Raw genomic sequence first — 25,602 nt, forward strand, 5'->3', positions numbered from 1 at the left:
CTGCTTATCTGAAGTGGCTTTTGACTGTTGTAGTGGCCTTCACATGTCCACTGTGGTCTTTCTGTTTCTCCCACATGAGGCTCTTGTCTCAGTCTGGCTTTGAACCTGGAGCAGTGAGAGCTGTTCTGAGCCCACTGTATAAATGTGTATTCAGATGTTTGTGCACATGTATTTGTTGTCCAGTCACATATTTCCTGAAATCCTTCTAATATTTCTGTCTTCTTGTATATTGTCATTGTGCTTCTTTCAGTTGTATCCTTTAAAATTGTTTCATTTTCCTACCTTCAAATCTACTTCTTGATCAGTTCTGAGCTAGAGGTCCTGAAAAGGCAGGTGCAGTCCCATTGAGCTGTCATGACATCACATAAGGATTGTACAAATTAATTTCCCCAGAGGTGAAGCTGAACTGTCTTTGCTGAGCTCTTGAGCCTATAAACTGTAAAGGAGCATTACCTTTTAGCAGAGTAGACAAGTTTTATTCTTTGGCAGAAAGTTTGACTTGCATTATTGCTGATTTCTCAAATTTTAATTACATGTTGCAGTTTATCTGGTCTAATTATTGTCAGCCTCCAGGACACACATTCTTTGCTGCCTCTGTGGTGTCTGCATCTGCAAGATAGATCAGCTCTGCCTACTGATCCCATTTGAAACTGTCCTAACAGAAAAAGGGGTTGGTTTTCTGCTGTGAACAGCAGCCTTTTCAAGAAGGATACAGGAGAGTGTAATATCAGCTGATGTGTTAGCTAGCTGCCTGCCTCGTGTCAAAATTCTCTGAAAAATTTGTTGGATACATTTTATGAAAGAAGAAAGGCTTTCCCCAGCCTTACAGATGGAGACTCAAAGGTAGTTAAATGCTGAGTTTTACCTTCTAATCTATAATGTAGGATTCATTTTCCAGGTAGAGAAATTTGTTTTCACTCACAGGATCTTGTAGCTCTGTATTTTCCTTCTGTCACCTCTTCAAGTGTTTGTTTGTCCTGTGTCTTTTTGGTTGCCTAGTTTAGTCATGAAGGCCAGCTCTGCCAAGTGTGTTTTGACCATTTTCTATGTTGTGTTTTATGGAAGTCTTCCTTCTTTTAACTCAGGAATTTTTGTCCTCTGATAAAAATCCTGCAGAACTGATGTTAGGCTCAGTCAGAGTAATGTGCTTTTGGAAGCATTCTTTCTCCTTAGGAATGATTTTTTTTTTCCTAAAATTGTCTTGGCCCAGGCCTCATAGCAAGTCAGATGGATCTGTATCCATGTTACACTGATGTCTTTTAGAACCTTTAGTTCTGCTCTTCTACTGCATTTATTCTGCCACTTCTTTTAAACTCTCCATCTCCTTCCTCTGAACTAACATCACAGTATGAGTTGTACTGAGTGCCTTACCATCTTTATTGCACTAATTTGATTACATTGTGGTACTATGTTGTTGTTTATAGACTTATTATAAATATATACTTTAAAAAAAATTCTCTACAGGAGCCAACTTGTTATTGCCAGGTTTAAATTATTCTTAATAAACTTCTGCTCTTGTTGTGGCTTCTTTTCTGCCTGCATAAGAAAAATCAGATAAAGTTTGTTGTGATTAGGAAGTTGGTCTGTGATTGTTTTTAAGCTCATCATTTGTTGCCTGCAGAGATTCAGGGAACCTGGTGCTGGCTATTCCGGGGATCTGAGACCCAGACAGGAAAGGGTAAAAAAGCATGAACAAATGGCATGGGTGCTGATGACACAAAGCTGTGGCGGATGTGTGCAATCCAGAGGTCAGATGCAGGGGGTGGTGAAGCACACTTATCCTAATGCTGCTGTTAACACGCTGCAACTGCTGAGAGTCAGCCAGGAGATCCCTCCTGTGTGACACCCACATAAATGCATAACAAGCCTTCATCAGCAGTTTGCTATATGCTTTTATTTTGCCCTAGGTCGAGCACTTGGGCTCTTATCATTCTTCTTTGTCTCTTACACCTCTTTAGGGAAGTATGCCTTGGCTGTAGCAGAACAAGAAGAGTTATGTGTTGTGCTAATTGATGCGAAAGTGGTTGCATTGTGTTCACCGCTTGCTTTCTGGATGGTTAAACAACTGGCATTCCATCTTGCCTCCTACAGGCCAAAGTAAAAGGAAAAATGATGAGGCATTATTTAGTATAGAGACTTTGAAGCCTTCTTAACAATGAAATATTCAACAGTCTGTCTGAATGGCTCAGTATTATACAGAAGCATGGGAAAATAAAAGATAGGCACTCAAAAGGACCAGTTGATTTGAATTCATATTGACAAATTAATTGACATTCCAGTACAGGCATTGAATGAATTAAGTCATAAATGGGAGCCAGCAATAAAACTGTTGCAACTTCCAGAATGTGTTCTAACAAAAGCCTTTTGTGGGCTGAATGTTTTCTGACAGGCAGTAGAAAATGAATACACGTGTCTGCAATGACACAGAAGCCCACAGCTTCATAACAGACCCCAGTTTTAGTGAAAATGATCTAGTAGGAAGGAGTAGGTGGAACAGAAAGCAGCTTGAAAGTAGAGTATTATTAATGCATCTGAATGGGAAGAGTGTTTCCTGTAAACTGGGTGTGAGCCCGATTTTCTGTTCTGCATCGGAGGACAATTTGTAATACAGAGCTGCACCCTGGCATTCTTGACAGATCAAGCCTCAGATTTCTTGATGCACATGTTTGTAGTTCCCGTCCATTTACTTTTGTATTCCGCAAACAAATTAGCTGAAGGCTGTGTGGTGCTGCAGTGACTTATATAGCAGGTCACCTGCCAGGCCTTTTTTCATGTCATCAAGTGCACCACACAGCTCTTTAGGAACATTGATATGAAAGACCAGAATAGCAGAGGTGTCAAATATTGTGCCTGGGGTGTATTGACTTGGTAGTGCAATAAGAACAAGTAGGACAGTGGAGTTGCATAAGTAAAACTGGCTGCTTCTGTGAGTGTTTGATTGTACTGTTCTTTGCTTTATTTAGACAGGCTCATTAAACATGCTCTCTTTGGCATGTGGACTATTTATTTTGCATATACCATCATCTTTTAGATATGAATTCATTCTTTATGAGAACCGAAATACATTATCCTAAAATGTGTTTCTGTACACAAAATCTGAGAAACAAATAGGTACAGGTTGAGATATTTAAAGGAAATCCTTGAGAATGCAGAACTCTGGAGAAATAAACTGACAGATAAGGCCCTTGGTGCATGACAAAACCGCATTTTAAAATTATTTTTTGATGGTAATGCCAGAGAGAAAGGCTATGTGCTTGTTTGATTTTGGCTGCTGCAGTCCTAAGAAGAGTTGTGAATTAATGTAACCAATTTTTTCTTCCCCCTGAGGGTCAAAACGTAGCACTTCATTAGAAAAGTACACACATGGGGGGAAAACCCCCCAGTTTTCACATGAGAGCTTCTGTTACTGTTGTGCATGTGAATGTCATACCTTTTGGCTGGCATTTTGGTGTCCCTTCGTTTTTGTGCTCGTTTGTTTACATCCTGCCTCCTTCCTCGTCTCGCAGAGATCTCCTCGTTTATTGTCTCATGACCATGTGCCCATGAGTATTGAGCAAAGGGCATGTCAGCTGGCTGCCCTCCTGGAGTCCAGACGTGCACTGAGGCATCAGGTGACTACAGCCCTGCCTAGCTGGTGTCCTGGAGCACTGGGGGATTCTGGGTACAGGTGAAATCTTGGGGCAGAAAGAGGAAAAAATCACCAAAATATGATGGCCACTGCTCTATGGTCATGTGGTTAAAACAAGCATCAAGACTATTTTTGTCTTTATTTTAGTGTCTTTATTTGACTTGCCTTTTCTTAGCTGTCTCCTTGTTTGGTGAGTGACCCTTTCTGTTCCTCAAAACAGGATATAAACAATGAAGTAAAAAGCAGCCAGTAAACTTCAGAATAAATGAATAAATGCTGAAAACCAGCTGAGCTCTGGATCAAGACATCTCACAGTGGTCATTTAGCAGTCAGTCCCTTGCAAATTTTACTTGCTTCTGGAAGCAAGAATATTCACATTTTCCAAGCTTAATCCCTGGCTCTGTAGTACTACTTGTGTGTCCATCCTTCCTGTGCAGTTGTTTCCAATGGTAGAGCTGGCAGCTTGTGCAGATTGTCTTTGATTGCAGTGTACACTTCTGTTTTGTTTCGTTTTTGTGCCTAATTTTCTCCCCAGTCTGTTGTCTTTGGGCTATGGGAGCATGCCAGTTTGAACTGTGGTTTCTTTGGTTGCTCTCTGTTTTCAGTTATCTTCAGCAGTGCTTGGCAAACTGCAGAGTGCTTTTTTTGGAAAGCACCATCTAAAGAAGTGATTTTGTTTTATAACTTAACTGTTTTGAGTTAACCATCCCAAATCAAGCTGTCTACTTGAGCTGGAGCATAAACAGTCCCAGAACTTTTGCTGGTGGGCATAACTTTTGCAAGCCCTACTAAAAAGAATTTTGTGACATCTAGGTCACTTCATGTCATTGGGGTTTTTTTGGGATGCCATCTTTTTCTGATGGCTAAAATCACAGGAGCTGTTCTCCAAGAAGGAACAGCAAACCTTTGGCTAGATTTGAAGTTTTGGCTGTGAAGGCCTGAATAAGAAGTCTACCTTAAACAAAGTTAATATCTCAAGCAAGGCCCACAATACTCATGTGAATTTCCTTATTCAGTTAAAATGATGATGCAGAAATCAAGATCTAGACCAAAATACTTTGCTCCTACCTTTTGTAGTGCTCTCTGGCAATTTTAAAGCTCCTTCTGAGTGTGGAGATGCAAAGATAGCAATTATTTTTGAAATTGTCTAATTTCTGTATCATGCAGAATTGAGAAGGAGGAGAGAACACAAAGTAGAGGAAAGCATAAAGTGGGTAGGGCAGAGAGGAAAAAGGAAACAGATGTTGGAACACTGCAAGCAATGATGGATTATGATGTGGGATTTAAGAGAAGAAAACAAAGAAAATACTGAGAAAGAGGAGGCTTAGCAAAGTAAGGACATTTACAGAGAAGAAACTTGATTAAATGTTAATTTACTGAAAATTTTTGTATGAACAATTATATTTCCATAAATTGGGGAAATTGTGAAAGCCAAGCTCTTTTGCATTTTGCTCAGTAAATTTAATCTTGAGGTTAGCCTATTCCAAGTGGCTAGAAGTAGGTCTTTTCATGGGTCATGCAATTACATGACATTTAGTTTTCCTTTTTATAACTAAAACCATAATTTATTTCTCAAAGAAGCCAGTTATTTGTAATGTGAATATTTTTTTATTTCCAGACTATAATTTTTAGGAATGCACAGTTTCTTCCAGTGCTGTTTGTCCAATACTTCCAACTTTTTCCCTACTTATATGAAGTATTCATTGGAGGATGGGCATAATCATCTGTAGAGATGATGATAAGGGCATATTGGAAGACCAAATTTTGGGTTCTCCTGTGAGAAACCAGTTTGAGAATGATGCAGGTTCTCAGTCTGTGATTTATTCTTTGCCATTTGATAATCAAGATCAGTAGATTATTTTACATTGATACATTCTTTATTTTGTTCAGTGTTTCTAATCATTTTACAGTAATTTTTAGGTTGGAAATTTGCTGTTAATTACTGGAAATACATACAAGCTAACTTCTTTCTCTTCTGTCCCCTAGGAGAACAGAGTTTTGCTTTATATAGTTAAAATGAAGAAGAGGTCTCACATGGCCTGAAAGATGATGTTAGTGCCTTGGGCCAGTAATAGAGAACAATGGGAGATACAGAAGGAGCAGAGGAAATTGATTTGGGGTCTTTGCCAGTGGCTTAGTTGGTTGAATTACAGGAGGTTGGACATCTGTGGAAGTAGGTAACTGCTTCCAAATGGTCCTAAATAATATAAAACCTAATAAAGAGCAAATTTGGAATAACTACTCTGCCTCGCTAGGGAGAAAGTAAAGATACCCTGGGTGTTTGTCTCAAAGTTTTCCTGTAAGAGTCCTTAAAACATTGTTCTTGATGGTAGTTAGAAAAGCCTGGACTGTTTTTTTTTTTATTTATTTTCTCTTCTCTCTTAGAAGAGCACATGTATGATTGTGTTGATGTTTATTTTATGTTTTAGCCCGAGACGGAGCCGTCTCGCCGATTCTTTGTTGACCAGTGGGAGCTCTCCCGTAGCCTCCGCTCTTCCAACCGCCCTTCCTCACCCTCCTCCGACTCCCTGCGCCAGGTAGCCCTCACCTGAGCACTCCAGGTGCACCCAGCTGCCTTTGCTTGCCAAGGACACTCACAGGACACAGCCAGGCTGGCACTGCTCCACCTGCAGAGCCTCTGTGCTTGTCCCTGCACAAAGCAGCCTGTGCCCAGCACAGCTCGGGTGTTGCCAGCCATAGAGCAGTTTGAAACTAAATGGTTTTTAACATTAGTGTCTGTGAGAAGTTTGTGGTGCATCTCTCACTCAAACCAGGGGTTTTGAGCACTGGTAGTCCTTCTGGCTTTGCAGTGAAGCTTTCTGGTTTTGCTTGCTGCTTTTGTTGAAGTTTTGGGCTAAACAACAGAATGTGTTTGTGCATATGTGGTTAATGGAGAGTGTGAAATAAAAAGTGCTTTGGCTTTTTGAAAGATCACTGAGAATTTGAACTAGTTACAGTTGTCCTACATAAACAGCAGGAACTTGATTTGACCTAAGCTGGAGCAGGTTCTTTGCCTCCTTTTGAAAATGCTGCGGAATGTTGTAAGTCTGGAAGACCATGGAAAGAAAGATAAAATGCTTCACTCAATACTCATAATTAGGCTACATGTGATATGTAGGCAAAAAGCAAAACAAATCAGAAACACAGAACTCCAAATTAAAAATTCAGCAAGTAAATTTCTCACACAAATAGTCCAAGGTACTGTCAGTTAATATTAACACATCATTTTTTTAGCATGGAGCATGTTACATGCTGGTAGAATTTTAAAGGTCCTGAAGGATCTGCAGTTGAAGGTTTCAAATCAAAGCTTGATTAGGGGAAACCTGGTTCAGCTAGAAGGAAATTCTCTCTTGGAAATGCCTGATCTCTCTTCTAAGGAAACTCAAAAAGCCTCAAAAGCTCTGATCATTCAGAGGAAACAGAAAACTCTTGGCCAAATTATTATGATTGCCAGTTAAAAATCAATGATGAAGAAAATTTTAGAAGTGAGCACCATTTTAAATGTCATGTTTGACAACATATATGTCATTGAAAAGCAACTCTGCACATATGTATGTGGAATTTGGAAACACATGGAACCTGGGAGACTCAGAGACAAATAATTTGTTATTTCTTGCATATAGAAATACTGCAAGTGTTCTGCCCCTTGGAATGGAATCAATAGACAGGTGTAAATTCTTTCTGGGTAGAAATAAACCCTCCCCTCATTGTTGCAGTGACAGAGAGCTTAAGGAATTAGGACTGTAGTGACAGCAGCAATAATCTCTGGCTGAGCACTCCATTTTCATAATCTTTTTCCCCAAAGAAGTACTCATTCTATGCTGAATTTCAGTTTCTCTGATACTTCCTGCTGTTCTCAAGTCTGAACTTGTGAAGATTTTAAACATTCCTAAAAGGCTAATAACCACACATATTAAATTAGTTATTAGTTGAGGGAAATAACTACTGTGCTTCAAGCAAGTTTTGCTATAAGTAAAGGGGTTTTTAAGATACAACTTTCCTTTTGTTATCCTTGGCATTTCCCACTTGCTAGAAGCTGAGTGGCTCTCTGATCCTGTATTAGCTGAGAATCCAGCTAGAAACATTCATAATGCTGCTTAGTGTGGAAAAGGGAAGTTGCTTGGCATGCTCTTTGCTGCTCCGAGTCAAACCCGTGGCGTTTGCAGTGGGATTGAGCTAACATGGATGTAACCACCTAATTTTCTTAACCATGTAATTATTGCCAGTGGTTGTGTTTCCTGTGAAAAACACTTTCTCCACTCCTGCAGTGATTGACTTTGGCTTGCAGACACTCATTTGGTACCATCTAAGGTAACAGCCAACTTGCCTAGACTGCTGAAAATACTGGAGGGTTTTCAGATATCCAGAGTTATGGAGTCAGTCTGTGCCCATGATGGAGAAAAGCCAAGTCATAAAGCCATGTTCAGGGTTGAACAAATATATGTTCCAGATATATGCAGGTATGACTTTAATGCATTGGATGAAGGCTCTTCCATCTTTTTTTTCATCTAAACCTCTGCGTATTTTTAGGAGTGGAAGAATTAATACTTTTGACTCACTGTGAGTTCTTTAGTTAAGAGCTTCTCCCTGCTCTGTGAATGCTCTGTAAATTAATTCTTTCCAAGTGCAAAGTACACAAATATACTGTTGTAAATCAGCATGTTGCATTAGACTTGGTAACATGCCTTCTGAAAGGTCTTTGTTTCTGATGTCAATTTTACCTGGAACCTAAAATCTAACCTATATTTAGCCTCATCTTTTAGAAGTGTCTATACTCAAGTTTCCAGGGACAAAATACCCCACAGATGAAAACAAGATCTGCTCCCTTCATCATAGTATTTCTGGAACACTTAAAAAATGCAAAATGCAAGCCTTCCTGTCTGTTCCTACAGGTGATCCTGGACTGTACTGGTGATTTCTGATGACACTGGCTTTGCTATTACTACTTGTCACTTTATTTGTCCACTGTCTTGGCATGATTTGACCTCTCTGCATCTTTTCACCACCTAACCTCTCATCGTTCTAATTATTTTTTTTTAATTTGATTCTTTTTTTCTTTTCTCACATCACTCTTGTTTTATTCAACCCATCTGGTAGAAGTACATAAAGATGTACACAGGCGGAGTGAGCTCATTGGCTGAGCAGATAGCCAATCAGCTTCAAAGGAAAGAGCAGCCCAAAACCCTTCTAGACAAGAAGGAACTGGTAAGACAATGTGCCAGAGATGAAGTGTGTTTGTGCTTAGATGTTGTGTAGATCTCAAGTTTTGTGAGTGTCCACCAGTTTTGTGAGTTTTGTTACACCACTGATGGAATCTGTTGTAGTTCTGTGAGACATTTTTGTTTCCCTTTCTCCATCCACCCTCACTCCTATCCTCGTTTCCTTTGCCAAATATTTTAACCTAATGCCAGCGTCCAAAGACAGGGTGTAATGACTTGAGAAAACTGTTCATAACACTTCTGCACTGCTGCTTTCTGGAGGAGACACTGGTTTTGGTAATGTAGGTCTAAGAATTGCTGTTTCAGGATGTTCTAATGGTTTTGCCTTTCTTCAAATGCCTCCTTAAGTCACTGATTTCAGGGTCCTCATTAATAATACTGGCGTCCACTCATCTATCCAGAACTTATGTAGGCATGGCATCCTAGGAGCCTTTTTCCTGGACAACAAGGTTAGTTTTTGGTGTCCTGGTTAAAACCAACGTGAGTTGTGTCTGAGAACTGCAGCAGCATCCAGGTGCTCCCGTGTCCACATAACCAAAGAGAAAACATGACCTGGGTGTGTGATCTCAGTGAGGCTGGACACACAAATTCAGCCATCCTTGTTTGTGTCCAGGGCTCACTCAAGAAGGAGTTCCCGCAGAACCTGGGAGGCAGCGACGTGTGCTACTTCTGCCGCAAGCGGGTCTACGTGATGGAGAGGCTGAGCGCCGAGGGCAAGTTCTTCCACCGCAGCTGCTTCAAGTGCGAGTACTGCGCCACCACCCTGCGCCTGTCCTCCTACGCCTACGACATCGAGGACGGTAAGGGAATGGCCTCTGGTCACCAGGCTCCTCCTGGCCTGGCAGATCTTTTGTCACTTAAAAACTGTTTGGTGAGTTAGGGAGCAGGGTGACTTCCATTCCCCAGACGCCATCTCTCCAGCTGTTGGAGCTTTGGGGATTTCCTATGGCCAGGTCATGGCGGCAGCAGAGCAGCCAAACCCAAAGGAGTTAACATTGTAGTGGTGCCTGCAGAGGCTACCTGGAACAGAGGCTAGACAGAGCTGAAGGAGTAAAGGAGGGATTTCTTTAAAGGTTACACCCTGGCAGTACAAGTGCCTGGCCGTGGCTCCACCCAAGATGGATGGCAGGTCATGAGTTTTCACACTTTTATAAGTTTTGGTCCATTTCCATATTTGGGTTAATTGTCCAATTACAGCTTCAGGTTGTGAAGTCCCAACATCCCAGATTGCTCTCCTCAATTCACCATTGTTCACACTTTTGGACTGAAAGCTGCAACAGTGTCCTTGGTTCTCAGGCTGGAAAAGGATTGTTTTGTCTGACTAAACTGTCAAGAGAACTTGCTAATACTTTTTATGAAGTTCAGATTTACACACTAAGGCAGTACAGAATCTGGAAAATATGAAATCTAAAACTTAAGGCATCGTTAACAGCTGCTAGAGTGCAGGGTAAACAAATAGTAACTGGAGGCTTTAAAAAGCTTCACAGGCTGAGTTTGAGGGCTGGACTTTTTACTGTCCTCATCTGACAGTGTTTAATACTACTGAGTGTTTAATACTACTTAAGAGAAAATAACAAGTTGGAGAGAAATGTGATCAGCTTGTTCTTCTTGAAGGTACCACAACTGTCCACCTCTGTATGTTTATTTTAGATGTAATAAAACAGGAACTTATTATCAGGGGCTGTTGATAATTGGTCATTACAAGCTGAGTTCTACTTATATAGAAAACATGGAACATTAAAGTTGAGTAGAGGTAAGTCAATGTTAGACTGTTGTAGCAGTAGTTACTGAAGATTCAGTAATGGCTTATTTTTTGTATCTGATAGACTAAGGAGAAAAGAATATGATTACAAAACTTGCTGATGCCTCAATTAAAAGAATCTAACATGCTAAGAACAAAGGGAAGCTTCAGATATACCCTACAAGTCTGACAAACCAGACAATATGGCAGCAGGTGAAAGAAACTGTTAATTGGCAAAGCGTGCATATTGAAAGTAATAATTTAGGATCATCCATCACTTGTGAAAAGTCATTTGCTTGTAAGGGTAGCTGTGTACTACAGTCTTTGTTTGAGCAATGATGGACAAAAATGGCACGTTTTCTGAAGAAAATGTATGAGAAAATATTTGAGGTAAATGTTGATTCACATCAGCAGGTATGAATTTATTTTCTTACACAGCTGCCTATCTTTAATCCAATCTCAGTAGGAAAATAAGTGTAAAATGGTGTAAAACTAGTGACAAGTAAGGTGCAAAGGATTCTGTTTCAGACATAATGGTGTAGAAAACAGAATAACAAGAAAAAAGTGTTAGTACCTGTACTTTTCCCACTGATTGAGGTGAACATGAAGTAAAAATTTTAAATTGATGTCACAGGATGACACTCCAAGATATTCTTCTGCAGATTGAAATTGATGGGTGTCCATTCTGTGTGAGAACAATCTTTTAATATATACTGGGTAGAAAAATGGCTGCGGAAACACCATCTGGTTTAAGGGGCAAAAAAAGAACTAAAATTGTGTATTCATAACGCATTATATAATGACTTTAAGTAATGGATTTGCTGGGTTGTGAAGAGTTGAGGAAACTTAGAATCGAACCAGACTCTCAGTAAGGAATAGAAACCCCTTTATTGCTTGTCTGGAAGGTCATCAGACTTGGCATGCAAGTTTAAAGGGGCCATTGGTAATTTTGAGATCAACATATAAAAGCAACATCTTTGTCAGAAGTCAAAGCTGGGGAAAAGCATTTTTTGAGCACTGCTGTTATTTTGAGCACTCACAAGTAACTGAATATCTGACTGTCTGTTAAGCAGTAACAGACTGAGCTCCTCTGTCAGCTGTATGAGCTGAAGCAATTTTTACCACCAGATTTTTAGTGATTCCCTCTGCAGGCATGCTTGTGTGTGCAGTTATGGCCAGACAGTTCTCAGTGAAGCAAACACAAAGCTTGGAGTTTCAGCAGGCTTATAGCATTCATTCTGAAATATTACATGCCCAACATTTGTGTGTGTATATGAAGCAGATGTGGCTAAACAGAAATCTGTGGTATCTATCTGTTGTGAAAATGTAGCTTGTATTTCATTCTGAGTTTTCTTTGAGAGTTAAAAAACCAAAGCTATGCACATATTGTTGCTGTTCATCTGGCTGTTTGGGCTGACAAGCATTCTGCAGCCTTCTGCAGTCAGTGTCTGGTTTTAGGCTTCAGAGTCTGAGAATTTTTGTGTGTAAGAGCTTTTCAGTTGTTGCTCATTTCAGACAATCTCGAAAAGCAGATTTTGGTATGAGTAAACATTAAGAAATACTTATTGAAGTAAATATTTCTAGAAAGATGTTTGTCACTTTTCCATCTCTGTGGTGTTATTTTGCAAATAGCAGCACAGAGAAATTAGAGGCAGAGGTCAGAATATGTGTTGGGAATGCATTGGCAAAGCTCTAGGAATGGGATGGCACTGGAGAGTGCTATGGGCTGCATATGCCGTGCAGGATACACTGACAAAGGTACAGTGGAAGATAATTATGAGGCATCAGCTTGCTGCTTTTATTAGTACCAGTAGTATTTGCATGATGGTATTGCTAATGCTGCTTTGTCTTCCTCACTGTGCTCAGATAGCAGTGAAAAACCTCTCTAGACTTCTGGGGTGTTAGTAAACCAGCAGGATCACAAAAGGTCTTATTTGTGAAAATGAGTCATTGTCCTTTTTACAAGTAGCCACTGTGCATTTTGAGAGATGGTTCTTTGGGAGTTAACACTGTCCTCTCCCACTTTGCTCTGCTGGTTGTATTCATTCTTGCTTTTTCCAAAAGTGCTTCTGCCAGCTTTTCATGTGATGATTTCTTTGTTCCTCACACACTGCCGCATTGTTAGCATGTGATACCACACAAGCCTCACAGCTTTGCTTTGGTGTTTGATAGGATTTTAAACTAAATGGCTGTCAGGCACCCAATGGAAAAGAGCCTAGTTACAAGGGGAGAGAGCAGGGCTGGAGCTAAAACTTCAGCCAGTATTTGCCTCTGCATATAGTGAAGAAATTAGAGAGAGGAGGAGTGGCAGCAGAAAACACGTTGCAGTGAGATGGACATTTATATTGTGCTAAATTCCTGTGTTCCTGTTCCTGACCATCATTTGTGTTTTATCTGCAGGCAAATTCTACTGTAAACCTCACTACTGTTACAGAGTCTCTGGTTATGCTCAGAGGAAGAGGCCAGCAGTGGGTCCTCTGTCAGGAAAGGTAACTCATTGTTTTCATCTAATGTGCTGTGTTAATAGATTTGGATTCTTAACATTGACAAAACATGTGTGATGGTTTGGGGTTTTTTCAGAAAGTAGAAAAATTCAGGGTGCATTTAGTTGCTTTATCTATCATGAAAGCTTACAGTTCAACTAAATCTTATTTAAAAGCAATTCCTCTACTTAGTACTGCTCTTTTCATGGTACTTATTATCAAATTATATGCTATCCTGTTCAAAACAGAATTTTGATTTGTTTTTCTTGTCAGCTGAAATAATTTCTCAGTGTATGCTGAGGCTAAATGAATAATGTTACCAGTTCTAGTTTTGCTTTGTTTCTCTGTGGTTTTGCTTAAGATGAAACAAATTGTTTACATTTCCTTTGAAACACAAAGTTCTACCCCTCTTGCATAAGCTATGAAAATCACATACCTTCATTTCTGAAGGTCTGCTGCGTGTTAACAGGAAGCTGCATGAAAATAGAGAATATCCCCTTTCCTATACTATCAAAATAGAAGTATTTGTGCTGTAAATATAGGATGAAGAGACACTGTTATACAGAATGGGCTCAGCTGTCCCTCAGCTTTTGTTGTTATAATCCAAGGCACCTCATTTTTCTCCTCAAGCCCCTTTTCAGTATTTTCATGTACTCTGAGCAAGCTACATGCTGGTTTCTTAAGTTCTGTTAAGCTTGCATGCTGCAAGCTGCCCTTGTCCCTTAAATTATATTTTTCTTTGTGCAAGCAGTGGTGCCTGTCCTGCCTGATTCTCAGGTTTTATTAGTACAAGCTGAAGCTGTACTCCTTTTTGCAAGGATAGTGGATCTATCCCAATATGTGCCATACTTTCTGCCAAAAATAAAGACTGGAAATGGTACCTGCTTTATTTCCCAGAGGAGCAGATTAAGGGCTCTTACAGCTGTGACTTTCTTGGCCATCCAGTTTGTTTTTCAGAGCTTTAATAAAGCCTTAAACTGAGAAGGAGCATGTTTGTTTTTCAGAGCTTTCCTTACACGATGCTTGCGAGGCATCTCAATTCCTCGCTCAGCTGTTCAGTACACACAGCAATTCCAACTTTAACCTGAGTTTAACTTGCCCCACCTTCTTGCAGGACACCAAAGGACCTGTGCAGGACGCCATGGCCAGCGATGGGAGCGGACGGGCCAGCAGCCTCCCCAGCTCAGCAGAGAGGGCCCCAGGTAGCTCCGCTTCCTTCTTTGGCAGGGTGGTGCAGTTCTCACTCGGCCTCGTGGGCAGAGTTAGGGTGCTGAGCCAGCGCCTGCACAGCACAGTCTCCTCCATTGGGCACCACGTAGCCCAGAACCCTCTGGACTCCTTTTTCATGTGTCAGCTGCTGGCATTTGGGGTTCCCTTTCTCTATGTCCAGTCAGAAGTTCTCGGGCAGATCCTAGGGGAATTCTGTGGGCAGCCTGCTGACCAGTGAGATTTAATGTCACCCACCTTTGAGCTGTGTAACTCGTTTGGTTTTTGCGGTGCCTTGTGAATTTTGTGTGCTACATAGAAATCTCAATATATTATTTTGCACTGTGGCTTTGGGGCCTAGATGTTCTCAGTTCTTTCAAGGACATTTTTGAAAGAATACCAGGAAAACACAGATGCTCAGTTGAGGGTCTCCTCTGAGTCAGCCCAGATAAAGAGCCCTGTAATGTATGCAGCTCAATGTCAGTGAAATTGAAAGTTTTTATAAAGCACTGGAATAGCTCATAAACTGGATTTCTGTGTTTTCCTGAATTCTGGGTGTGGTTTCTTGTTCTCCCAAGATTCTCTTTATTAATCTGGTACTTGAATGGGAAAGATCCCATTATCTTTGGATTGTGTCTCCTTTGGAATTCTGAGTGTCTGACAGCTAATGGGATTGGGTTCCTTAAACCCCTTGAATTTCGTGGTGCTGGCAGGTCATGGTGCTCTTCCCTCTGCCAGCATCTGTGCTGCTCCTGGTTGTGGCTGTGCAAGTGGGGTGGTGAATGTGTGTGTCTTACTGCGACATAGTTTTCCCTTTTAACTTGAAATTCTAATTCCTTCTAACACGAGAGAAGTGTCTGTGCTACAAATGCTCGTTTGCCCAGCCCCCAAGTGCTCATTTTGTGATGTCAGAAAAAGGAAGAAATAGTAATTTCTAGTACTTGTTCCGCAAGACTATGAATAAGCGAAATCAGCTGCTTTTAGAAAGGGAACATACTTAGAGCAATTCTTTGAGAAAAGAATGTTTGCATAGTACCAGTTGAGAAGACCTTAACACAGGAGCAGATAAAAATCATGGTGTTCTTTGACTTTATATTATTATGCAAGTGTTTCTAAGATTGTAACTGAATGCAATCTGACAGAAATTTATCCTTAGTGTGTTGATTTTTGGAGTGTAGTTACTTTCAAGATTTCCTCTTTTGTGTGTGTGCAATTTCCATATGGCAAAAGTGAGAAAGAGGTAGGGAAGAATGATATTTGCAAAATGCTATGAGCAGATGTGTGAACTGCAGCATTTTTTGCATAACTAGATAGATTTAAAACTGCTTTCTCTGAAAGTGAAAAAAACTTTGGTTTTTTGTAGCTTGGAGCATATTCTTAAAGATAAATAGAAAAAATATTTATTGATACACGGCAACTGATGTGAGCACAAGGGGTTTTGTGGACTGAAGCTGTAGGTGATGATAGTTAGGAGGAGATTTGAATTACATTTAGCAATTAGTTTATCACAGCAACTGCTGGCAGAAAATCTCCTTTGGTTTAGTCCTTCCAACAAATCGAATTTAATTGCTTTTACAAGGGAATATTCAGCAAGTAGCAACTAAATGTTCACTAAGTGGAGCAAACAGTAGGGCATAGTTTGTGATAAACTTCTATAAACCAGGCAAAAATCAGCTATAACTCAGATGTCTCCTTCTGTAGTGGTGGCACAATCCTGTAGCAGCACTGTAGTACTTCCAGAGCAGTAAGATGGAACAGACACCATTTTGTCTAATGGCAAAACTTGAAATCTAGGGCTCCTTCTGTTTGCTTTGTGCTTTTTAGAGCAGTGTATAACTGTAGCATAATGTTCAGAGCTGTTGGACCTTTTAAAGCTTTGCCCCTTGCAGTGCCCTGAGTGCATTAGGACATGCTGAGCTTAGCTGGTATTTCAGGCAGGTGTTGTGGTGCATTCTCATGTGTGCATGGCAGAAGTGCATTCAGTGCTAGAAGAGGTGAGCAGTGCCTCTGTTGTGCTAAAGAAATACCATTAGAGCTGTGTTTTGTTTTCTTTGTGCAGTATGATTTAAGTAACTCTTGGAAATACTGACTTAGCAATGGTTAAGAAGCAGGAGGAAGCAAAATACAATGTATTGTAAAAACAATCCACAGTGGCATTAAAGGCAGGTCAGTTCTCTGTTAGAGCAGCAGTCATGTCCTGTAGGTACTTACCTTCAGCTCCCCTTCCTGCTGGGTAGCTAGGTCAGGAAATCTGTGTGGGTTTTACAGTTATTTATGGTTTCAAAAAACAAATCTTTTTGAACTACCAATTTTACCTATACAGTGGAAGAACAGGATATTATTCCTGAATAATCAAAAGGAGTCTGTAAGATTACATCTCAGTGTAACTCCTGAATTTAAACTTTTGGTATATATTCCTTCTTGCAAGCTTTCACTGTAGCCTAGACAAATACCTTGAGCAAAAACCTGTCTGAGATGAAGACAGAGGCAGGGATCTGTTTCCTCCACTTCATCCATCTGGTCACTCTCCTAGTACAGGTCATACATCTGAAAGTATTTTACTTCCTTTAGGGCAAGACCACCAAATGGAATTTGGGAATAGCAATTTCAGGCCTTGAGATCTGAACTAATGCTCAGTAGTGGGGTAGGTCTTGGTGTAGAGTGTTATTTGCCTCTAAAGGGATTTAGTAAAAGCAGAAAAGCATGTAACATGCTCAGGTTTGATATTTGGTGGAGATGCAAATATAACTGAGAAGGCAAAGGGAAGGTGTACAACAGTTACATCCATTGTGGAATATACAAAAAGGCAGCCATTTAAAAATTTTATACCTGAGAGTTAAATTCTGCTCAGAGTAAGCAAAAGTGCTTTTCTCAGAGAGCTTTATGGTGACTCATGCAAGTCCTGCTTTTTAGTAGTTGCCATGAAATCCCAAATGGATGTAAATTGCATGGGTTTTCTCCCTACATTCACTGTCCCCTTTGCTTTATCACCAAACCAGCTTAATGCTTAAAATATATTCAACCACAGAGTAGCCTTCAGCAGGTTTAGTCAGGTGAGGTGAGATTGGTCACGCCAAGGTGAGATTGGTCACACCAAGCCCTTTCTTGTGCTGTCACTAACCCGTTTGACGTGGATTAACCTTGCTAAAGATGTCAGTCCCTGCCTGGGTGGCCACAGTGCTGGCTGGCATGGAGTGAGTTCTGTCTGTCCCTTGTAGAGCAGTGGCTGCAGGGCACAGTCTGTGATCAGCAGGTTGAGGTCTGTTCAGCACTCAGCTGGAGTCACCCTTTGTGTGAGGGGTTTGCACAGAGCCTGTGTGGCTCTGCCCTGCTGCTCCCAGGGGAGGTTATGGCCAAACTGGAACCCTTCAGTGGGGAAAGTGGCAACAAGCTTTGAGCAGTGGCTGCCATTCTCTCTGGGAAAGGGAAGTTGGGGACAGCTCTTACTGTGCTTTTGGTCCTGCTGAACTGTGGCATGCTTGTTGTAGATTCTGTAACTTTCTCTGTACCTTGTCTGCCTGTTTTTCTCTATCTTCTGCATTTGCCTTTGTGCCAAAATGCTGCTATTGCTAAGGAAAAAAAAACAACAACTGAACAAAAAACTTTTGCTTCTCAACTGTCTCTCCCTTTGATAATCTGTAACTGCTGTGTCTTGGAATTTTTTTTATATAATTTACAGTACTTTATATGGTTTTAATGTGCTTTTAATGCAAATGCTGTTCTTCTGTTTGTTCTAAAGGTCTGTAAGAATGTTTCTGAATTTTCAGCTCTTTCTTGACAGATGGACTTGGAACAGTCTTTACCCCTATCAGCTTTATGATATGCTCCTTGGGGTGATGTTAGCCAGCAATGTTTTTTTGTAAAATATTTCCCATTTCAGGCTCATGTTTTCACAACAATGCATTTTTGTCCCTATCAGCAATAGGAAGTTGATAAAGGAAAGACTGCCTAGGGAAACTCATACTTGTACAGCAATAAAAGGCAAGTCATGAGATCTTTTGCTTTAGTTACTTGACCTGTGAAAGATTAAGAAATCAAACCTAAGCAATAGTATGAAAAACTAAAATGCAATACAAATTAGAGCTACTAGGACTTGTGCTTTAATATCACATAAATACATAGTATTTATGATAATAGGTATGCAGTCTGAAAAGTTAAAATCCTCCTATGGATGTGCCTTAATGGTTTTCAGGGAGAAATACTCAGAACAAAGCCCTTCACAGCAGACCCTTAAACAAGTACTGTTGTATATAGCAAGCAATATACATGAGGAAGTTGTTTTGCTGACCTGGAGAGCTGGGAAAGAGTGGCTGTTTCCTCTAAATGGCATGTCCTTGAAAGTAAATTATCTGAACCATGTTTGGAAAAGGATCTTGAGTATCTGTACAAATATAAGTATTTTTGAATGCATCCAATATTATTTGCACACAATTCAATTTTGTGTCTGACAAAACACAAATATATGTTTCTGTTTAGGAATAAGCTTCTTGTTCATAAACATTGCCTCTATTGTTCAGAAGCATTGCCTCTTCACCATTCTGCATACATTGAACATGCCTTACTTGTGAAAATGGCTTAGCTCAAAGCAATACTGCTTTGTTTGCTGTGCAAACAAACATTGTGATGAAATCCTCTACTTGGTCACTTCTTTTCATTACTATTCACCTTTGGGTTTTATTCTTGTTTTAATTTGGTCTAGTTTAAACATTAAATTATGGAAGATAACAGCAAACAAATTCTGTGACATGACATTCTGTTTGAGGTGCCTTCATTTTAAACCAATGAAGGTTTACAAATATATCTCACTCTTTTCCCTGCCAAAAATAAAAAAGAGAAAGGAAAGCATTCATATTTCAGGATGCACCACCAAACTGGGATGAAAGCTATTTCCTCTACTAGCGTGCCTTGAATATTGTCTGTTCTGTTTGGAGGAGCCATGGTGGTGTGTTTAGCAGGACATGGCATAGGGTTCTGAACCCTTTTTTGGGGTATCATACAACTGCAGAGAGATCTGATGGAAGATTGACTTCTCTCTGAAACATTAACAATGCAAAGTTCAGAACCAGACCCTGTATTTTTGGAAGCTGAGGAGAGTGTACAGGTTGCCTGACTAGAACCAGAGTTCAGTGCCCAGTGAATCATCTCTCAGTAACAAGCCAGGAATCTGTTAGGATAAGTGCTTGACTGTTCCCAGTCCATCATGGTCCTTTTCAGTGTTCTTATCAGGATTTGGGTGGCTTTGGCATAAAGGAAAGGAGAATGCTAAAGGATTGGCAATTTGAAGCCCAGAAAATTTGGAAAGGAAAAGATGTGGTGGGAAGGTTATTTGTTCTTAAGAGTAGGAGATGCAGCTGATCTGATGGAGTTTCACTGCAAAATCTTGAAAAATGTTTTGAGGACTGAGAAGGATGTACAAAACAACAGTGTGCTGAGTTTGTACTCATGGCTGGATCCTGCTAAGAACACTTTGTCTTGGGAGTTACTGGACTCCCAACTCCTCCTCTCTCACTCTCTAGCTTTCAGACCTATAGACTTGTGCCACTGGAATATTTGTTGTTTGTATGTGTATATTCTGAAGGGTGATATGAATTTTTCTGGGCACTTTAAGAGCTTCATTGAATGTTTTTGTGTCTTAGAAAAATAGTATTAAGTTTGTGTGAAAGAGTTGGATTTTTGTTTTAATTGCAGAATTAAAATGTCTGGTTTTTTGAAAAGTGAAATCTGACTAATACTATTTTGAGGTTGCTTCCCTCAGAGAAAAGGAGGGGACTGTGCATAAAATAAGTTCAGTGACAGATAATGTTCAAGTGAGATGATTTAGTGCTCAGAAAGGCTTCATGTCTCCGCTGTATAGTCCCTTTGAAAACTTTGATTTATGCAGTTGTTTTTAACCTGTTTTTGTTTTGGGTGTGTGTGTGTGTCTCTGAATTATGTAACACGTGGTTTCCCTGTTGCTGTGAAATGGAGATATTTTTTTGTTCAACTGTGTGAAATGTTCAAGGGAATAAATTCCAAACAAACTTCAGGTTTCTGAGTTTTTCTTTGTCCTGCCCCTTGTCCCTCCACTGGTTCCAGGTGAGGGATGCTGCAGGGGCTACAGAATTGGGGGACAGTGGAATGAATAGCTCTAGCAAGCTCAAATACAACTGGCATTTGGGGAGCTCTGTGGCATGTGCCATCTGTCACTGCCAAGTACTACTTTTCAGGCTCTTTCTGTATTGTGGTGTCTGTTTTAAATTTTGCTGTTATGTTGTGGTTTTCTGGGAGTGCAGGGCGCACATTGCACAGACAGCACGACCTGCTGAGCACCTCCTTGCTAGGTATTCTGCTGCCTTGGCAAAGCTGGCTTTGGATAGCTGTGCTCTCAGCATTGTGGCTTCACAGAGCTTGGTGTCTGAGGAGGTTGTTTTGTGTGCTTGCTGCAAGCCAGAGTTCTTTGTCATGCTCTGTGACCAAGGCAGTCACACCCATGGCAGAGCAAGGGACCTGTAGTGTGACAGGTAAAAGTCTTGACAGGCTTTGGTTCCTCTGCTTGGTGTAGATCTGCTGTGGTGGTGGGATGTTTTGCTGTGATGAAAAGACAGAAAATGACTAAATGCTAAGCTTTGTAGCCAAATCCTGTCTGGTGTTCTGGCTGGACTGTTGTCTTTTCTGAGGACTGCACACAAGGAGGGGACCTGCCTTCCTCAAGACCCTTAAGAGCCTGTTGTGTGATGTTTTCACATTACAAACAGACCTGGATTGTTGTTCTGAGCTGCATTTTCCTGGTCTCAAAATTACAAAGAGTTAGTCTACATTAGGGACTTGCTCAGTATTTTTTCCTCGCATGCTACTCCTGCTTCCTACTCCACCATCTGCAGCTAAAAGCTTGGTATAGCTGATGATTTTTGAAAGTTCAGTTGTGAATGATATTTGGCCTGAGTAGATTACATTTAAATGTTAGGTCACAGAACAAACACAAACCAGTTCTGATCTATGTAAAATTTCCTTCTTTGGAGGGAGGTAATTGCTTTATGCCTTTGAAAATGCCTGTAGTTTTTCATTGCTGTGTTAAGCAGTGCCAGGTTTGAGGTTAAAATGGGCCTTCAGTTCTGAGGAGGAGCCATGAGCATTCAGGGTAAAACTTCATATGCTGGTGCATGAGCTAGAAATGTCATTTTGATGTACCACTCCAACAGCCTTCACTGTTCTGTTAACTCTACACCTGCATATGTGCTCTCCAGAAAGCACATGTTTGCTTCATGAATTAAGAAGGAAAAAAAAAAGGATGAAAGTAGGTGCATTCTAGAGAATTCTAGAGATTGTCCCCAGAGTGGAAATCAGACTTCCTTTTAAGTCTACACAGATACCTCACACTTGCTGTTTCTGTGCTTGTGGTTCTTCTCTAGTGTCATGGCTTCTCTAACAGGGATGAAAAAATGTAAGAAGGTACTTCTAAAATAATGAGTGAATAAAAATTAATACAAATTAAAACAGGGAAGTTATAGTTTTACCACCTGCTTGTGATCAGCAGTGTAATTTATTGAGATATGTAGTTGATGATGTATCTTAAAATGCAAGAAGTAAGGGGAGAAAACCAAATTTAAAAAATCAACCAAACAAAAACTAACAAAAAACCACAAAGCAAAACAGCACCCAAACCAAAAATAACAAAACAAAAAGCCACAAAACCAAAACAAATAGAAATAATCTCAAGGGAAGGAGCAGGTAATCCAGAGTCAACATCAAAGCTATTCTCCTGTTTTTGATGTGTATTTATGAAGGAAGGTGAATTAGTTGCTGAACTGATCCTTACAATGTAGAGTTTAGCTTGAGCTTTCTGAACAAAACTGGGCAGATGCTCTTTAAGGATGAGATGGCACTTCTGTGCCCTGTTTAGTTGCTTACATCTGCTCTCAAAAATGTATGTTTAGTCTGACATTTTTCATGTTTGCTGTCATCCCAGAAGGCTGCGTTTGCTTTTTTAGGAAAATTTCATAATCCTCCTTTCTGCTGTTATAGACGTTTATCTGATGGCTTGAGGGTAGAAGTGTTTAAAAATAGGATTTTTTTTACCCAAGAGATGTTTTGAATACTTCCAGGCTGATGTGAAAACACATCAGAACTGATGTGTAAACTATTTTTAATCAGTAATAAGTCTTTTGGAAGCTTGCTTCCTGGAACTGTACCAGATTTTTAATATAACTATCTACATATATAATAACAAGAATTTTGCTATTTTTGGGAAAAATTTCCACTAAGGTGTGAAGCTCTGGATTGCTTGGAATATGCTCTGTAAAATTTACACAAGAGTATGTGACATTAAGTGTAGATAATGAAAAATGTGCAACAGAATGAGGGAGCAGATGTTGAACCTTTTTGGAGTATGTGGATCTTTTACTTGTGGCAAATATTCCCCACTGTATTTGCCAGCCTAAGATTTCAGCCTGTTCCATTTGCAGCACCTGATAATCTTGACATAAATGGTAGAAATTAGATAAAGACATGCTTAGTATGTAAATGGATTCTGAGATTCTGTGATTATGGAAATCTCTAGGACATTGCCTCAGAAAAGACAGACTGGTTATTAGCTCAGTAAAGAGAAAGAAGATAGCTGTTCACAGGTGGTGTTTTGAATCTGATCACAAATTGAACAGGAGCCTGAAAACATTACATTCCACATTTTATTATGCATTATAAAATTTCAGGTTTCTGATGGGTTGTTCTTTAATGATCAAAATATTGTTCATTGTCACATGTGGAACTAGAAGTGCCAGTTTCTATAAAAAATAAAAATTTGTACTGAAAGATTCATAGAATGAATCATAGAATGGTTTGGGTTGGAGGGGACCTTTAAAGGTCATTAAGTTTCAACCCCTTGCCCTTGACAGGGACACTTTCCACTAGACCAAATGCCTCAAAGTCCTGTCCAGCCTGACCTTGAACACCTCCAGGGATAGGACATCCACCTCTTTGAGCAATCTGTTCCAGTGCTTCATCACCCTCACAGTAAAGAATTTCTTCCTGATATCCAATCTAAACCTACCCTCTTTCAGTTCAAAGCCATTCTCCATTGTCTTACTGCTCCATGCCTTGTCCATTCTCAGAGCTCAGAGCTCTTGCTGGCCCCCTTAGGTACTGACCAAGGCCTCCACAGAGACTTCTCCAGGCTGAGCAAGCTCAGCTCTCTCATCCTTTCCTCGCAGGAGAAATGTTTCATCCCTCTAATCATCTTTGTGGCATCTCTGGGCTTGCTCCAGCAGATCCACCTCCTCCTTGCATTGGGGCCCCCAGGGCTGGAGGCAGAACTCAGGTGGGATCTCACCAGAACAGAGGGGCAGAATCCCCTCACTTGCCCTGCAGCCCACTGTGCTTTGGATGCAGCTCAGGACATGTTTGGCTTTTGGGGTGTGAGTGCACATTGACAGGTCATGTTGAGCTTCTTGTGTCCTTCTCCAAACTTTCTCCTGCATCAGGCACTTCTTCATCCTCCTGCTCCCTGCCTGTGCCTTCTGTGATTTGAGCTTGCAGCACTTGCCAGTGAAGATTCCACTCCTGCTTTTAGGTGAAAATAGCTTTGGTTTAGCTTGGTGTGATTTGCACATTTGGAGATCACCTGTCTGATCCTCACTGTGAAATGGGAGATTGCAGAAGGATTGCAGATTGCACTTGTGCTACAGACAAGTGGCAAGAGGTAGATGCCACCATGAATAAATGATACCAAGTGTTATGTAGTAGATAAGATAGCAGAGGCTTTCTTTATAACAACATAAAAGGGGTCACTGTTTGGATCATAACTGGACAATCAGTCTTAAATATTAATTTCTAAGTTATTTAACAAAAATAAAGAGAACGTTTCACTCAAAAAGTGGGAAACCTCATTAACCAAAGTCATGGTAGTTCTAAAATCTAGTGTGGCCTTTTATTTTCTTTTTTCTCCCTGCCAATCCCTGCATGTGCCTCATCAAGATCCCAGGTGGTTCTTTGAGGTACCGTACCTTTAATAGCTTCCAGAACAAAATTTATGCCTGTAAAGTAATGTTATTTTATCCTCTTCAGCCTTCCCACACTCAGCTTCTTTCAGAGAATGGAAATGAGGCCAGGCAACTTATGATAGAGCTCATCTAAATACCAGGGAGAGCTCTGACATCCTGGATGATACCAGGAAAATGGAGCATGATTGGTAATAGGTTACTGACTTACCAATGCTCCTGAGTGATTAACAGGCTAAAAATCCCTATATAACTTATATTGTATCTCTAGGACTCGAAACCTGTTTGAGCAGCAGTAACAGTGAATTCTGTACAAACATCAAGATTTTCTTGCCAGAAGAGATGTAATAAGGAATACTGACCTTAGCATTGTTCCCTGGGGCTTGGATTAGGTGACCTAATACCTCCTTTCCCCTGATTCTCTTCTCCACCCACCAGTGACAACACTGGCCACTTTCCAGGAGTCAAAAATAGCTACACTCCTGGATGATTCTGTTGCTCTGCTGTAAGGAAGGCAACTTTTCTGTATTGTTAAACCACATACTGAACTCCTAACCTTCATTACATAATGCTGCTATTTCATGCATGTGAGGAACACTGTTCCTCAAACATAACTTATACTGTGAGTTAGATGAATTTCTGTTTGTTTCCAAGACATAAGGATAAATTACAGATGACCTTGATCTGAAACTGGCTAATTATATTCACTTCTGGTTGCTTCCACTAAAACCAGAGAAAGGTCAGATCAATGCAATTGCCAGCTGGTTCTAAACTCAGTCCTACTGATGCAGTAAGCAACTGTTTTGTCAGTGTCTGTTTTGGGAATTCTAGAAGTCTGTTTTAATTAAAATAATGGGGGGAGTGGGGCAAACCATTGCAACACTTATAAGACAAATGTGTGAGTTTCAATTTCATTCAATAGTCAGTCCTATTAATTTTCACTGTTATGAAGAGAACAAGCTTCCACATTTACAGGCAGTATCTGAGAATGGAGAACTTAATTCTAGCTGGACATTGTGGAATGTGTGGAGGAGGATTTACACCTTCATGTGTTTGTTTCTGGGCTGTCTGTTTCAGAATCCCTTGAGTATTTTAGCTGTCAGCTGTTCCTATACACATTAGAGTGGTTTGAGGGGGGCTTTCTGCTCTTCATTGCTTAGGGCACCAGTAGATATCAACATCTCACTGATTTTTATTTCATGTGCTGCTGAATTCATGCTGTAAAACGTCTTGCCAGCACTAGAAGTGGTTCTTTGATAACTCTACTGGGTTCTTCTGCACCAGATGGTTTTTTGATTAAACACCTTTCTGTCTGTACAGCTTAATCTCCCTGTTTCTCTGTTTAGGTCCCAAA

At 40.3% G+C, this 25,602-nt stretch overlaps 1 protein-coding gene across 1 annotated transcript in view; it reads left to right on the plus strand.

Moving 5' to 3' along the window:
* The window catches only part of MICAL3 (microtubule associated monooxygenase, calponin and LIM domain containing 3), a 131,228-nt gene that overhangs the window by 50,170 nt on the left and 55,456 nt on the right, over positions 1-25,602 (plus strand). The window contains exons 19-25 of the mRNA XM_058805709.1: positions 1,622-1,678; positions 3,507-3,611; positions 6,058-6,165; positions 8,726-8,833; positions 9,461-9,647; positions 12,989-13,077; positions 14,186-14,273. Coding sequence (XP_058661692.1) covers positions 1,622-1,678; positions 3,507-3,611; positions 6,058-6,165; positions 8,726-8,833; positions 9,461-9,647; positions 12,989-13,077; positions 14,186-14,273 — 742 coding nt within the window. The remainder of the gene's footprint in view (positions 1-1,621; positions 1,679-3,506; positions 3,612-6,057; positions 6,166-8,725; positions 8,834-9,460; positions 9,648-12,988; positions 13,078-14,185; positions 14,274-25,602) is intronic.

Source organism: Ammospiza caudacuta, chromosome 5 (genome assembly GCF_027887145.1).
Source record: "Ammospiza caudacuta isolate bAmmCau1 chromosome 5, bAmmCau1.pri, whole genome shotgun sequence".
Classification (NCBI taxonomy): domain Eukaryota; kingdom Metazoa; phylum Chordata; class Aves; order Passeriformes; family Passerellidae; genus Ammospiza; species Ammospiza caudacuta.